The sequence below is a fragment of the Leptonychotes weddellii genome, chromosome 16 (genome assembly GCF_054177405.1).
Source record: "Leptonychotes weddellii isolate Sample4059 chromosome 16, ASM5417740v2, whole genome shotgun sequence".
In the NCBI taxonomy this organism is placed as follows: Eukaryota; Metazoa; Chordata; class Mammalia; order Carnivora; family Phocidae; genus Leptonychotes; species Leptonychotes weddellii.
Window position 1 is genome coordinate 8973467 of NC_138384.1, and position 14428 is coordinate 8987894.

Here is a 14428-nt window from a genome sequence, read left to right on the forward strand (position 1 = left end):
AATATAATTGATATTCTCAGGAAGCCAAGTGTACACCCTAGGGATGGCAATAGTGGCAAATGTTGATGTCCTCCTACCATGAGGTTGTGAGAGACATTACTAATTGCTCAGGGCACTCTTACCACCAAACTTCAGGATGTCTGTCCAAATTCTCTACCTAGTGTGGTAACTTTCATGGAGACAGAAAAGTTGGCCTAAGAGTTAAGGTCTGTTTATTAATCTTGTCTGAAGACAAATAGTTGTTTGTTGAGTAGTGTCCAACAAGCAAAATAGACCAAAGGGAAATCTAGGTTATTGAATCTTGCGGGTATGGCTTTTGGATAATTTGTTGACCAAATAATAAAGTCAAGGTCATGAGTTTTGCCCTCAGCAAACCAGATAATCTCTTAAGCCGCTTCTTCAGGTCTTGCTCTGTCCCCCATTCATTTGCTCTTCCTCATGCTAAACTCATCTGAATTCCCCTCACTAACCTTCATCTTTTGAATTAAGCTTCTTCTCTTGATCTTTCTGGTTGGGGTACTTGGGAGAGGATCATTGTATCTATAAGCCCCGTCTCCTGGAGACCCAAACTCTGACACTGACTTGTATGAACCCTGGTTGTCTTTATTCACCCTTTTGAGACAAACTCAGACTGAATGTCTCATCAAGGTCATCTGTTGCCTAAAATGTTACCCCAAATGATAGAAACTGGGAGAATGGATTAGAATCCTCTTAAATTGCCTACTTGAACAGGCTTGACATTGTCACAATTCCCCCTAGTTGCCAAAGATGTAGGATCTGAGTCAACTTTTTAAGTTCTGGTCACAATTCCACTACTTCCTGGAGTGTGATGTGGGGCAAGTTAGCACATATCTCTTCTTTTCGGTTTGTTCTTCTTTCTGTGAAGTGGAATAATTCTAGAGCCTAATTCCCAGGGTTGTTTTGGAGATTAATGAGAATTCTGTAAAATTTGGCACTGTACCTGGAGTATGATAAGATTTTACTACCATTAATGTCTACTAATTTTATTATTGTCATAATCTTTGAGGGGATTTTGGCTTTGTTGGAATAGAGGATTGGGCAGGGTCAACCAAAAACAATTGGAGGTACAACTTTCTTTTTAATATTCTCCTCTTCCCTCCAGACTTAACTCTTTATTGTCATGTAAAATTATTCTCCTAAGACATCTATAAATCACCAGTTCAGTCAGATACAGGGTATTTCCTCCCCCAAATTGTGCCAAGTTTGGTATAAACCAATGTAGTTTGAATAATTAATCAACATCCAAATATATCCGCATCAACCAGAACTCAGGCTTTATTGTGCAGTGAAAAAAACTAAAACTTAATTCCAAGCACACGTAATTAAAGTTTGCAAAGAAAGATATTGTTCATAAAACATATTTGATATTTAAAGAAAAAAATGACATTTGAAGAACAGAATACACTTAGAATTTTTGGCTTCTAAAAAGCCCATTTCCCTCAGGCCTAAGCTTTGTAATTTCATATTAGGCAATGATGTTATTTTGTACAATCTAGTTAAACTATTTAATGGAAATAGCATTTGACAGAATAAAATATTGCATAGATGTATGACTGCAAAATAGTATTATTTAAATCCAATGTTCAACTTCAAAAGATAGATTGCCCCTAATAGACTTCAATATATGCTTGTTTAAATATATATATAAGTACATAAAGTATATAAAAAAGGAAATGACATATATAATATCAACCCTCGATTTCATCCGGGAGGATAAGGATACTAAAGCCAGGGAAAAGTAGACATTTTTTTCTTACTTATTTTCCCATACACTCTGCCTTAGGGTTACCCATTTGAGTCAGAAATTGTATTGTAATTCTGGGACTAAACATTGACCAAATATGCTACTTTGTCATTTCCTTTCAGAACTTGACTAGGCATTTTCAAAATCAGTGTGTGTATATGGTGGAGGGAAAGGGTCATGAAGAAAACAAAGTTAAATCAGAACATTTCTGAGACATCCATGTTCTGATGTGGCAGACAAGATGCAGGTCCCACCAGGGGATGCAGCAACTCAGAAAAGTTTATGGGCTAGCAAGGTGCTATGACTGGGATGGAACAGACTGGGCATCAGACTGAGGTTTCTGGATTATATCACACCCAGACTCTCTGATTGAGAGAATTCCCATCAATCAAATACATACTAAACTTTAAAGGGAAAATCTTCCAGGTAGCTGTTGTGTTTTTAACACAGACGTGGTTTCTATACAAGGGAGAGGGCCTAGGAAAGTGGGAAGGATTTGATAGCCCATTTTGCAGAAGCCACATTAACATTGTGCACATAGCTGGGTCATTATTTTCTGATCTCCTATACCCCATGGAGGGCAAAATCACAATGAAATGTGGTAGCAAAATTGGCTGACTCCTGTATTCCTATGGACACAGATGCCCGTGTGACAATTCTGACTTACTCTTGTGAACCATCAGCCTATAAATCGTGACTGATCTTGCATTTTTGAGAAGAGCCTATTTAGGGATGATAAATTCGCATATGTACCTCTTGCTGCTACGACAGACCTCGTCACTCCATTTGCCCTGAGCTGACTGGGAGAACAGGGCACAGTTTTCTCGCTTACCGCCGTTAGGCTGTGCACGGTCCCAGTTGAGGAAGGAGATGGTGACTCCATGGACATCAACAAACTTGCCCTCTGTGACCATGTCATTGATGCCCAGCCAAAAGTCATTGACACCTGGAAGGCTGCTTTTACCATAGTCTCGGAGGGCATTGATTTCATCAGAGTTTCTGGGGATAACCAAGGTTCCTCCCTTGGAGATGCAGTCTTCGTTGGCTTCATGGAAGTGCTTCAAGCCTTCCGAAGCAAGGTAGCATTTCTTGTGAACTTTTGTGCCTCGGAGACAGACTGTAAAGATGTGAAATTTGATATATTAAGATGCTTTTTGAGTGTTTTGCATCCAGGACTGGACTTGGAAAATAGCAATTAATATTTGTGGATTGAATGATGTGTCATCATAATGATGAATTAATATTTATTGGAGATTTTGTATGTGTCAGACCCTGTGCTAAGCACTTTATAATAATGAACTCATGTAATAATCACAGCAGTCCCAGAAAGTGAGATTTTATTACTCCCACTTTTAGAGATCAGGATATTGAGGCTTACAGAAGTTGTTACTTGTAACGACTTAGTGTGTAAAAACATAAGTTACATAGCAGATAAGATCATAACTACATAAATCCAGGTCTGCCCCACCCTCAAAACATTTTTAGCCCATGCTGCTCTGATAGACACATGCTTGGTAGTTTGTATAGCTCTACTGTGTGCTGATTTCCTTGGAACTTCTGGAACTGGGTGGTGTTTCATAATTATTTAAAAAACAAACAAAAACAGAAGTGTGAGTTGACATATGGAGAGACAATGGTTTTGTTATGCAGATAACTCAGCCCCAGTAATATCGTTTAGGTTATCCAGGATAAACCAAACATAAAGATATTTTTAGGGCAAAGCATTGGAGAATCAGGCTCTGACATTTATTAGGTGTGTAATTGTTGGAGAAAATACTTAATGTCTCTGTGCCTCAGTTTCCTCATCTGTAAAATGAGGATAATCATAATGGCACCTATCTCATAAATTGTTGGAGGACTAGTGTGTTAATATTTGTAAAGTATTTATAGTGCCCAGCTGTGGGGAAAGCGTTAATAAAACTCTTTTGCCTTCTGTCTGGTCATTTGATCTTCCTTTAGCTTCTGAATTCTGATCCTAGAAACCTGATAAAGGGAATATGTCAACAGTATTACTAGGCAAAATTGCTTATGGTAAAAATGACCTTGAACTGGTCATATATAGCTGGCCTGGGAGTTATAAATCCTCGATGGAAGGCCATAACTTTAGTCTTCCCTGAAAGTGGTAACTCTTATAATTGGACAGGTCTCTTGAAGGACCCTTGAAGTTCTGTTTTTGGAGTTGCTTTGTAAGGTGTTGGATCCCAGGGGTATAAGCATTGTGGGCAAGGGCTGTTCTTGAACCCACCCAGTGTGGCTCTCTTTTCCTTACCCTGGGAGCCAAGGAGGGTAGCTTTTTAGGTTGCTGGGAACTCTACCCCCATGTAAAGAGGAATGGCAAGCTGTGGTTCTAACCAATGGCCTTCCATTTGCATCTGGTGCTCCATGTGGCCAGAGTGAGTCCTGTGATCCTATGTTTAGTTGAACGTCAGCAGATCTCCCAATGGGCACTTAGTAAACATCTAATGAGTGCTAATTATTTTCACCAGTTAATATTTGCTTCAATTCTGTTTCATTGCCTATTAGAGAAGAATTATGAACAAGCTTTTAAAATGTATTATTGAAATGTTTATTTTTATTTCTCTACCACCCATATATAGGAGAAGGGAGTAGAAAATCAAGCTGATTTCCCCAAACAGTTGTCTGCCCAGCTTTTGAATCCTTTCTCCTGGACGACTCTCTGGGTTGCCAATGTGTCTTTTAAAAAGTGTGCCTAGGGGTGCCTGGGTGGCTCAGTGGGTTAAGCATCTGCCTTCAGCTCAGGTCATGATCCCAGAGTCCTGGGATCAAGCCCCGCGTCAGGATCCCTGCTCAGCGGGAAGTCTGCTTCTCCCTATCCCTCTGTCCCTCCCCCTGCTCCTTCTCTCTCTCTCTCTCAAATAAATAAAATCTTTAAAAAATAAAATAAAAAGTGTGACCTAGAACTTGACGTGTACTCTAGATATGGTTTGAATTACTGGCAAATCACGATTTCTTTTCCTATCTCTTTTGAGACAAGGCATTGAGTCGGGTCTTACCTGTCTGTAGGGCTTGCATTTCCTTCAGGGCATTGACTTCTCTCCAGAGCTTTTCAATTTGAGTCTTCAGGTCTCCATCCTTTTCTGGGGATATTTTAGGGTAGGAGGAATGAAAAGCGTATGATTAAAATAAGATAAAAATAAAATAAAACTTTGGAACCCAGAATCTAAGGTGAGGGTGGTTTTGATGAAACTGAGCCAAGTGTACATGAAAATTAATGGATGACAGTATGTTGGCCAGGAAGATTCATAAGAGCTTGGTTGTGGTAATAATTCTGGATGGTCCTTCTTTGAGACAGGGCTGCTGTGCCTCTCCAGCCCCATCCTGTGGGACTCTCCCTCCATCAGGCATCAGACTTGTTGACTTTCAGAGTAAGGTGTGTCATCTCAGCATCCATTCCTTTGGGTTCCTCCTGCCTGGAACACTCTTGCTCCAGCTCTTGTCCATCTCCTCATTGAGCTGAAATCTCTTTTCCAGAAGCCTTTTCTGGTCATCGTCTCTACTTTAACATCTGTCTGACTAATCTCTTTCTTTGAACCTTTACTTTTCTTCTGAGCACTTTAATCTATATTTTTACTTACTTAATTTCATGTGTCTTACTGTCCATGGTGCTCTTGGTGCTTAACACAGTGCTTGGCACATAATAGCTGCGCATAATGTTTGTTGAATGAATAGACAAGATTCTAGGACTGATGGGGTCTGTCTTAGAAATTGACAGTTTGAACTCTTCAAAGGCAAGAATTATAATAAATTGTAATAAATAACAAAAAGGAAAAATATTAAGAGCCACCATACACTGTACACCAGGAGCTTAATTCTTTTTGTATTCCTGTGAGATAGATACCATCAATATCCTCAGTTCACAGAAGAAATAGAGGCACAGGAAGTCAAATTAACCTGCCATAGGCTAGCCAGCTAGTAGGGTGCAGTCAAGATTTGAATCTGTCTTACTCCAAGTCTGTGCTCGTCACATCCTTCTGATCTGCTCCTGCACAGTAATTGCCTGATCCCTAGCACATGCCCTTGAACAGAGAAGATGCTTAAAGCTTGGGATGAGCTGTCCCCACCTGCCTCCTTATATAGATGCCGTATGGGGAATCTGTGTTCTATCCTGGGTTTTTCGGGACCGTCCCCAAATCCACACATGCTGATTCATCATCCTCTTTAACATGCGCTTTGCAAGTCAGGTGTTTCCACGCTGGGTTAAGAAAGCCTTCTGGGATACCCAGGGGTGGACCCCACCTCTCTTTCACTTGATGTTGCAAATCAATTCTGAAAGCACCAGTAGCTCAGCTCAGAAATACAGTAACCCAAGAATTTCCTCAGAGACCATTCGATCCAGAATAAATGTAAGGGTACATTCAGAATGCAAAACCATCAACTGTTGGAGGCCAGGCTCACAAAGACCGCTGAAGACTTGCTTCCAAGTTTCAAATTGTCAGCCATACAAAGGTCATCCGCCTTCCCTCTCAGCTTCCTGCTTCATTCTATATAAGTATGTGGCCTCCACAGGGAAGCTGTAAACGTTATAATTAACATGAAGACATGAATAACATTAGGCTCCTGGGAAATCATTATGGAAATCATTGTCCAGGTGACTTGGCTTCTGCTTCTAACCTTTGTGACAAATGTGGATGTGTTTTGTCTACAATGAATACAGGGAATATTTCAATTTAAAAATTAAAATTTAGGGGCGCCTGGGTGGCTCAGTCGTTAAGCGTCTGCCTTCGGCTCAGGTCATGATCCCAGGGTCCTGGGATCGAGCCCCGCATCGGGCGCTCTGCTCGGTGGGAGGCCTGCTTCACCCTCTTCCATTCCCCCCTGCTTGTGTTCCCTCTCTCGCTGTCTCTCTCTCTGTCAAAATAAATAAAATCTTTAAAAAAATAAATAAAATTTAAAAAAATAAAAATAAAAAAAATTAAATTTTAGGGGCGCCTGGGTGGCTCAGTTGTTAAGCGTCTGCCTTCGGCTCGGGTCGTGATCCCAGAGTCCTGGGATCGAGCGCCGCATCAGGCTCCCTGCTCCGTGGGAAGCCTGCTTCTCCCTCTCCCACTCCCCCTGCTTGCGTTCCCTCTCTCGCTGTGTCTCTCTCTGTCGAGTAACTAAATAAAATCTTTTTAAAAAAATTAAATTTTATTCATTTCTGCAACATATAATTTATTGAGACCTATGAGTTAAATTACCAGGGAAATTTTGTTTTTGAGTTAAGTCCCTCGATTGCCATTTTGAGTAAAACAACAATAACAACAACAAAAACTCCCTCTCATTTTATTACTGTTTTTCTCCAAAAGTAGTTTCAGTATAGAAATGCAGAAGTAATTCCTGGAAAATGACCAGTAAATCTATGAAATCTACCTCATCCTCATTAACAACCAAAGAAGTGTCAACCTTTTTAACAACCAAAGAAATGCAAATTAAAAGAGAGATATTTTGTTTTTTGGTTAGGTTGACAGAGCTTAAGCTGATGATATGATGTTACGTTGTCAAGGTGTGTGGGAATGGTCACTCTCATATGCTGAAGATGGGAGCATTGTGGGTTGATGCTATTATTTTGGGAGACAGTTGGAAAGTGTGATGAACCTGCAGTTTTCTAGAGGTGTATCATAACATCCTACCTAGCATGGGTTCAATATATGTGTACAAAGCAGTTCACTGAGGCAGTGGATCAAAAACAATAGAATGGAAGCCACTTAGAAGTTCACCAAGAGAGAACAGATGACATGAATCACGACCCATCTGTGCAATGGAATATTATGCAACTACTTTAAGGACTGATGTTCCCTTATGTTGATAGTTATCCAAGATTCGGTGGATGAAATAAATTAATAGCCAATTCTTATTTGGTTAAAAATAGCAGGTTTAATTGTGCATTAGAAGAACTCTGGGAATATTATTTCCCAACACGTAATAGTGGGTAATTTTGTGAAGAGGATTGGGAGAGAAAAAATGGCTTTCATTTTTGATTTCATAAAGTTTGGTATAATTGCCAGATACTTAAAATGTTTTAAAATTGTATGTGTTAGTGGAGAGAGAAGTGTTTGGTAAGTTTAGGCTTATTGCATCACTTACTGCTGTAGAATCTGCTTTTTTGGACTTAATAGCGAAAACTCACAAAAACTCCTTCGGGAGGATGATGCTGAAGAGGTGTGCACAGTCAGTTAAAAGGCAAACAGGGAAGAAGAGCATGTGGGTATACATACGTGTGGCTGGAGTGGGGTGGGGGGAGCTCTGCATGACCTGAACCGAATGACTTCAGAAACATCCCCATAGCACACACACACACCCACATGTTCACAGCCCTCTCCACATCCCTACTGGGTGGTCACCACTTTGCCACTGCCTCCTGGCGGTGAAGAGATGCTGGCAGGAAAAATACGCCACACGGTCACACAATATCTTCTCCCTCCCTCCTTCCCCTGCCCTCATCTTCACCAGTATACTATACCACGTATGAGAAGTATTTTAACCTTCCATTTAAAAGAGGTAACAGGAAAGTTTAATATTGTATAAGGAAAAAGAGTCCACTGAAGAAATCTTGCATCAGACCTAAATCATAGAAATAAATGCCCCCTTTTTAGAGCACTTTATAATACGCAGAGCACACAGCAAGACAAGCCTCCTTTTTAACCCACCAGCCATCCATGTTGTGTCAAGTCTGCCTTGCACTTTGTTGGTATGTTTCATATGTTTTGTTACTAATGAGGTGAAATTGTTAAGGAAATAGTGTCATAATACTGACCTTGAAATATGCTGATAGGAAAATGAAAATGACTCAGAATGAAATAAAACATCACTCTTTGTCTCCCTTGATACTTTTTTCCTCTTGCTATGCTTTCAGCATATTGCAAATAAATTGCTGTCATCTTTGTTTTTTGCAAGATTTGTTTTTTCTTTTTTAAAGATTTACTTATTTGAGAGAGAAAGAGAGTGAGCAGGGGGGAGGGGCAGAGGGAGAGAGAGAATGTCAAGCAGACTCCCACTGAGTGCAGAGCCCAGCGCAGGGCTTGATCTCACGACCCTGAAATCATGACCCTGAGATCATAACCTGAGCTGAAAGCAAGAGTTGGTCACTTAACTGACTGAGCCACCCAGGAACCCCTTTTTTTCTTTTTTGCCTCTTAACCCAGTTCAAGCCATCCAGATTTGGGGATTGCTTGGAGATACAGTTTTGCATTAAAATGTTTTCAAACATAGGGACGCCTGGGTGGCTCAGTCGGTTAAGCGTCTGCCTTCTGCTCAGGTCATGATCCCAGGGTCCTGGGATGGAGTCCCACATCGAGCTCCCTGCTCGGCTAGAAGCCTGCTTCTCCCTCTGCCTGCCACTCCCCCTGCTTGTGCTTTCTCTCTCTCTCCCTAATAAATAAATAAAATCTTAAAAAAAAAAAATTTTCAAACGCTACATGACTTTGCATGTTGAAATATTTTTAAGTTTAAAAAGAGGTTCAATTTCTCTCTGACATGAAAAAACTTAAATGTGTAGTATAGACTTTTTTTTTTTAAAGATTTTATTTATTTATTCATAAGAGACAGAGAGAGAGAGAGAGGCAGAGGGAGAAGCGGGCTCCCCGCTGAGCAGGGAACCCGATGCGGGACTCGATCCCAGGAGTCCGGGATCATGACCTGAGCCGAAGGCAGACGCTTAACCATCTGAGCCACCCAGGCGCCCTAGACTGTCGTTATATTGTCAGAGGTATGAAAATATACCTATGTGATAACCAGTGACAAAATGGTCTAACCTTGACTATACATTTAATAAGATTTAGTTATCTTACAAATATATTTGAACAGTTATATAATATCTAGGAATGAAACAGTATACTCTAATTATTAATCAGTCTATTCTACTTGACCCCTTGTTCATAATAACCAGATATCCACGTATCCAGGTTACCTCCCTCTGAAGAACATTCTTCGTGGCTAAGCTCACTTGACAAAGGATATACAACACAGAAACTTTTTCTATTAAAAAAAAAAGGACCCCACTGCATGATTCCTTTAAATATCAAACTATTCCAGAGAATTAAAAGGTCACTCAGTCCCCTGAAATGCCATATCCACATGATGGCATGGTACTTTCACCAGAGACAGTTCTCCTGGAAGAGTTTGGAAATGAATATTGCCCAGTCCCTCCCCACACTGAGCAAGCCTAGAATTTTGCTGGCCTGAAAAGCCCTGTTACCTTTCACTCGGCGTTTGCTGTGCTTCCTGGCTTTAAGTTTGGATGTGTGGCTGGTGGTCTGGTCCAGGAGTAAGGTGATAACCAGGATGTAAATTACAAGTCCATTCTTTGCCATGGCTTTTGGGCAAGTCTGAGGACCACTGCCAGCTCCTGTGAAGTAGCTAAGAAGCAAGTAGACTGCGCAGCTACATCTTGCTCTGGAATGCCTGGGGCCAGCTTTATAAAAGCTCAAGTGAAGATTGGCTGGATTCCTGCTGACGAAATGTTTGAATTCCTTGGCTGGCCACAGCAGAAGGTGGCCCCTTGTTCTTGTGTCTCAGGTTAGACTTTTTTTTGTTTTTAATGTTCCTGTTACATTTTCTACTTGACTTGCCTTTTCAGACTTAACTAAGGGATAAAGGGTTTTGCCTGCTTTCTTCTTCTTCTTTCTTAAAGTCCAAGAGGTTTGGAGTCTCTGTAAAGACCCCAATATTTAAGCCCTTGATTTGGAGCTCTGAAGTTCACTTAATCATCTGGGAAATTCAGTCCCGTTTTCAGGGCAAATAAATAAATAAAGCACACCCAAAAAACTAGGAAAGCTCCTGCATGTGTATGACTGTGTGTGTGATGCTGGAGTCTACACACATTCATGTGTCTACTCAGCTCAGGTGAAACTTGGGAATGGTTTGTTCACAGAGCGTAACGGGTGGCCAAAGCGGATGGTCCATGATCAAACAGAAGGCTTTCTATTAGGATTTTGTGAATTCATGAAGAGTTAGATTTTTGGGAAACACTTTAGAATGAAAAGAAAATTAAGATGATGAATTATTTCTGTAAGAATTAATATAAAATATCAACTATAGCTATTTTGAAAATCCCTGTCACCCAACACTTTCTGCCTTGAAATTACCCGAAACACTTAAAAAATACTGTCAAAGAGAATACAGAAATAACAGAAGAATAGAATGAAAGACTCAGTATAATTATTCTTACCTTAACAATGGGCTTTTTAGGAAAAATTCTAGGAACTAGATAGGCTTTTGTATCAAAATCAAGGGACGTCCATTATCTTTCTTTTTCTTTTTGAGACAACATAGGAAGAATCAAGGGATGATTCATTTCCTCTGGATCTTGGAAAACCACAGTCTAATCTATCTTCGTTGCCTTCCTGTGAAAGCCTCTTTGTACCCTACCCACGTATTAACACTGAAGTAAGACCACTGATAGAGAAAAGTCTGACATGGTTTAGCAATGTAAATGTGAAATAAAAAATAAATATTTTACTTATAATGCAGAATCCTTGTACTGAATTGGGCAGTCTATGAGTAGGCACTTGACAGCATTGTGGAAACAAGCTGAGCTGGGTTCAAGTTTGTATTTCACCCATTTATCAGCTGTGTGCTCTTGGGCAAGTCACTGAACCTGTCTGGGCCTATTCTCACACAGAGCTAGGAATGCCTACTTTATAGGGCTGTTGGAAAGATTAAATGAAATAATATCTATAAGCACTTAGCACAATGCCCAGTGCTTAATGATAATAATAGTAATAATATCTGTAACATCCTTACCATCAGTTATAATAGTATGTACAATTCATTTCATGGAATACCAGATCTTTTTATTCTTCACAGCAAGCCTATGGGATAAATATTTTCTCCAGTTACAGATGATTGAATCTGAGCCTCAGGAAAGTTAAGTGGACTTGTTCATCACTCAGATTCCAGTGGAATTGGAGTAGAATTTAAAATCTAGTTTTGATTGACCCTGGAAGATCTCTCCTTTGACCTGGCCTGTGAAAAATATGCTTTGATTTGAATAGGGAAAAGGATCAATGCTTTACAACTGATCTTATGATTGATTGAAAATACTTTTTTCCAGCTTCTTAAATCCTTTCCTCTGAGAAGAGATTTTGAGTTACAGAACAGTCGTGGAAAGCTAATGATTTCTCTTGGATCTTTGATCTGTGCTATGTTCAAACTAGATTTGTAAGAAAAGGCTGTCTTTTTTCTTCAAAATAAATCTATATTGTTTTAGGCTCTTTTTCCTTTCTAGGAAGCCTTTGACACTTTTTGGATTTGTTTTCTTTTAGCCAGACCCTAAAGCGTTTGCTTTCTCCCTTTTAAATTAAAAGACTTTATTTTTTAGAACAGCTTTAGATTTCTGGAAAAATTGAGCAGAAAGTATAGAGAGCCTGCCCTGTCCCCCTCCCCAGTTTCTCCTATTATTAGCATCCTGCAAAAAAACCAAAAACCAAAGAAAAAATCTTGCATTTGTGTAGAGTATTTGTTATCATTGATGAATGAATATTGATCTATTACTATCAGTTAAAGCCTATAGTTTACATTAGGGTTAGCTCTTTGTGTCATACAGCTCCATGGTTCTTGGCAAATAAGTGTATAATGTCATGTATCCACCATTACGGTAACATCCAGAAGAGTTTTGCTGAAGCCCACGCTTTTTGTTCTAATTAAATATTTGAGGATTTGTTTCTTCCCCAGCTGTACTGCCTGGTACCCCTCAGGACTGTCTCCTGACTACCCACCCTGTTACTCTCTCCCTCCTTCTCATGGCTTCAAACTCTCTGTCTGGGACTCTCTCACATTTACCTCTCAGTTTGGATCTCCTCCTTCAGATTCACAGTTCCAGTTGCCCATGTGACCCTTCCAGGTGGATGTCTCAGAGACATTTCAAACTCTTGATGGTTAAAGCAAAATTCTGGATTCTTCCCCCATTAACATCCCATGAATTTTAAAAAGTCTATTCTTCCTAGCTCTTCTCTAGCACAGTTAATGTCCCCAACCCACTCAGGGGGCCATTTCTGAAAACTAGGAATAATCTTTGTGCTTTGCCACCCTCTTCCCCCAGACTTTGGCCCACAGTGCCCTTCCTTGCAACCTTGTCAACAGCAATGCCAAGGTTTCTACCTCTACACGGATGCTTCCTCTTTCCTGCCATCATCCCATCTGAAGTCTCTAAGAGCTCTTGTCCTGGCCCAGCTCAGCCACTCTGCTCCTGCCCATCTCAAGTGAATGCTCCACACATCATTAATGGGATCATCACTCTCTGACTTAAAACCCTCCAAATCTTTCCATTATACTGAAGGTGAAACCCGGACTTCTTACTTTGGTTTCTGAGGACCTCCTTCCTGGTGACTTTCTCCCTTCATGGAGACCTTTTGCCAACTTTGAGTCATATTGAGTTCTGTCTTTCCATCCCCACTGTGCTTTTCCACAGCCTTTTTCTCTGTCACTATACCGTCACCCCTTCCCAAACTCGAACTCTTGGTGTGAGTCCAAATTAGTGCTACTTTGTATATGACCCGACTCCTTCATGTCTTCCAGATCTGAACTTGAAGATCGCTTTCTCACACATCTTCTCTATCTGCGTAATGTAGCAAGATCCTACTCTGTTTTCTCCAAGAAGGTCCCCTGCTTCCTTTATCGCCCTTCTCATAGTGTGGTACTCATTTAAAAAATATATTGATGTAATTGATTCACCAGTTGGATGTCAGTCTCTCCGGCTAGGCTGTAAGCCCCCAGAGGGCAGGAGCTGTTTCAGGTTAGCTCAGCTGTGCATGCATTACAGTACTTGGCACACAGTGTTTGCTCAATAACTGTTAACTGCTGTGTGGCAGGACAGTTTGGCTTTTGCTTCCCTCCTCTCCCACCTCTGCTCTGAGACTCTAGCAACCAGGCACTTGACCAAGGAAGTAGCAGCTCAGCTCTTGGAAGAGTAAAGAGACAGACTCATTTGGCATAGTAACACTTGGAGTCATGCTAGGAAACCATCCCACTCAGCACTAGGGGAGCTCTAATTGGCTTGCAGGTGCTTGGCCGCAAGGCCAGACAAGGATAGGAGCTTTCCTTTAACTTGTCTTCCTCCTGCTGGGATTCTAAGTCCAGTTCATCCTCCTTCAGGGAAAAACCACTGGAAACTGAATGACTGCAGGATTGGCTGGAAGAAGATGAGAGTTGGCTCTGAGAATGTTCTTAAGGTAGGGATTTTTATCCCTGTCCCAAATGCTGATTGACATCAGACATGGCCTCCACCCCCAAAACCTCAACAGGAATAGCAGGGGGAAAAAATGACCATGATCTGGACAAAAATCACATCAAGAACTACACACACATCGAAGGTAATGGATGCAGGTGGCCGTGAACCCACCTTGTCCTTGGGGAAGGCAGGCCTCACTCAGTTTTCTTGGAGGCTGAACAGTTCCCTTTTTGTGGAGCAGGATGATATCACCAGCTTGTCTCCTGGGCTGGACTAGGGCTTCTGAAAGGGCTATTTAAGAAGAAGTACCCATTTATAGCCAGGGAATAGGAACCATAAAAATATTGCCTTCAGTTGGAAAGCGTTTCGGTGAGGATTTACAAACTGTCACCAGAGTTTAAATTTCCTTAATAAATTGCTGTTTACAACACGTCTCCTGACCACCCTGTGTAATTGACATGTTTATTCCACTGGTTGCTATTTTAAAGTTGCTCTAA

At 40.8% G+C, this 14428-nt stretch overlaps 1 protein-coding gene across 1 annotated transcript; it reads right to left on the minus strand.

Annotated features, from left to right (window-relative positions):
* Positions 1 to 2147: 2147 nt before the first annotated feature.
* On the minus strand, positions 2148 to 10096 carry CLEC3A (C-type lectin domain family 3 member A). The gene is made up of 3 exons (XM_081807939.1): positions 9960 to 10096; positions 4780 to 4863; positions 2148 to 2882 (listed from the first exon to the last, which is right to left on the minus strand). Exons 1-3 carry the CDS (start codon positions 10072 to 10074, stop codon positions 2488 to 2490), a joined length of 594 nt encoding a protein of 197 aa, XP_081664065.1. The 5' UTR covers positions 10075 to 10096; the 3' UTR covers positions 2148 to 2487.
* Positions 10097 to 14428: the final 4332 nt, after the last annotated feature.

Bases quoted from the DNA above. Each gene is read 5' to 3' on its own strand.
- CLEC3A (XM_081807939.1), bottom strand. From the start codon at position 10,074: ATGGCAAAGAATGGACTTGTAATTTACATCCTGGTTATCACCTTACTC. The intron at 4,864-9,959 runs GTAACAGGGCTT...AAATATCCCCAG, and splicing joins CAGCAAACGCCGAGTGAAAG to AAAAGGATGGAGACCTGAAG. The intron at 2,883-4,779 runs GTAAGACCCGAC...ACATCTTTACAG, and splicing joins AATGCAAGCCCTACAGACAG to TCTGTCTCCGAGGCACAAAA.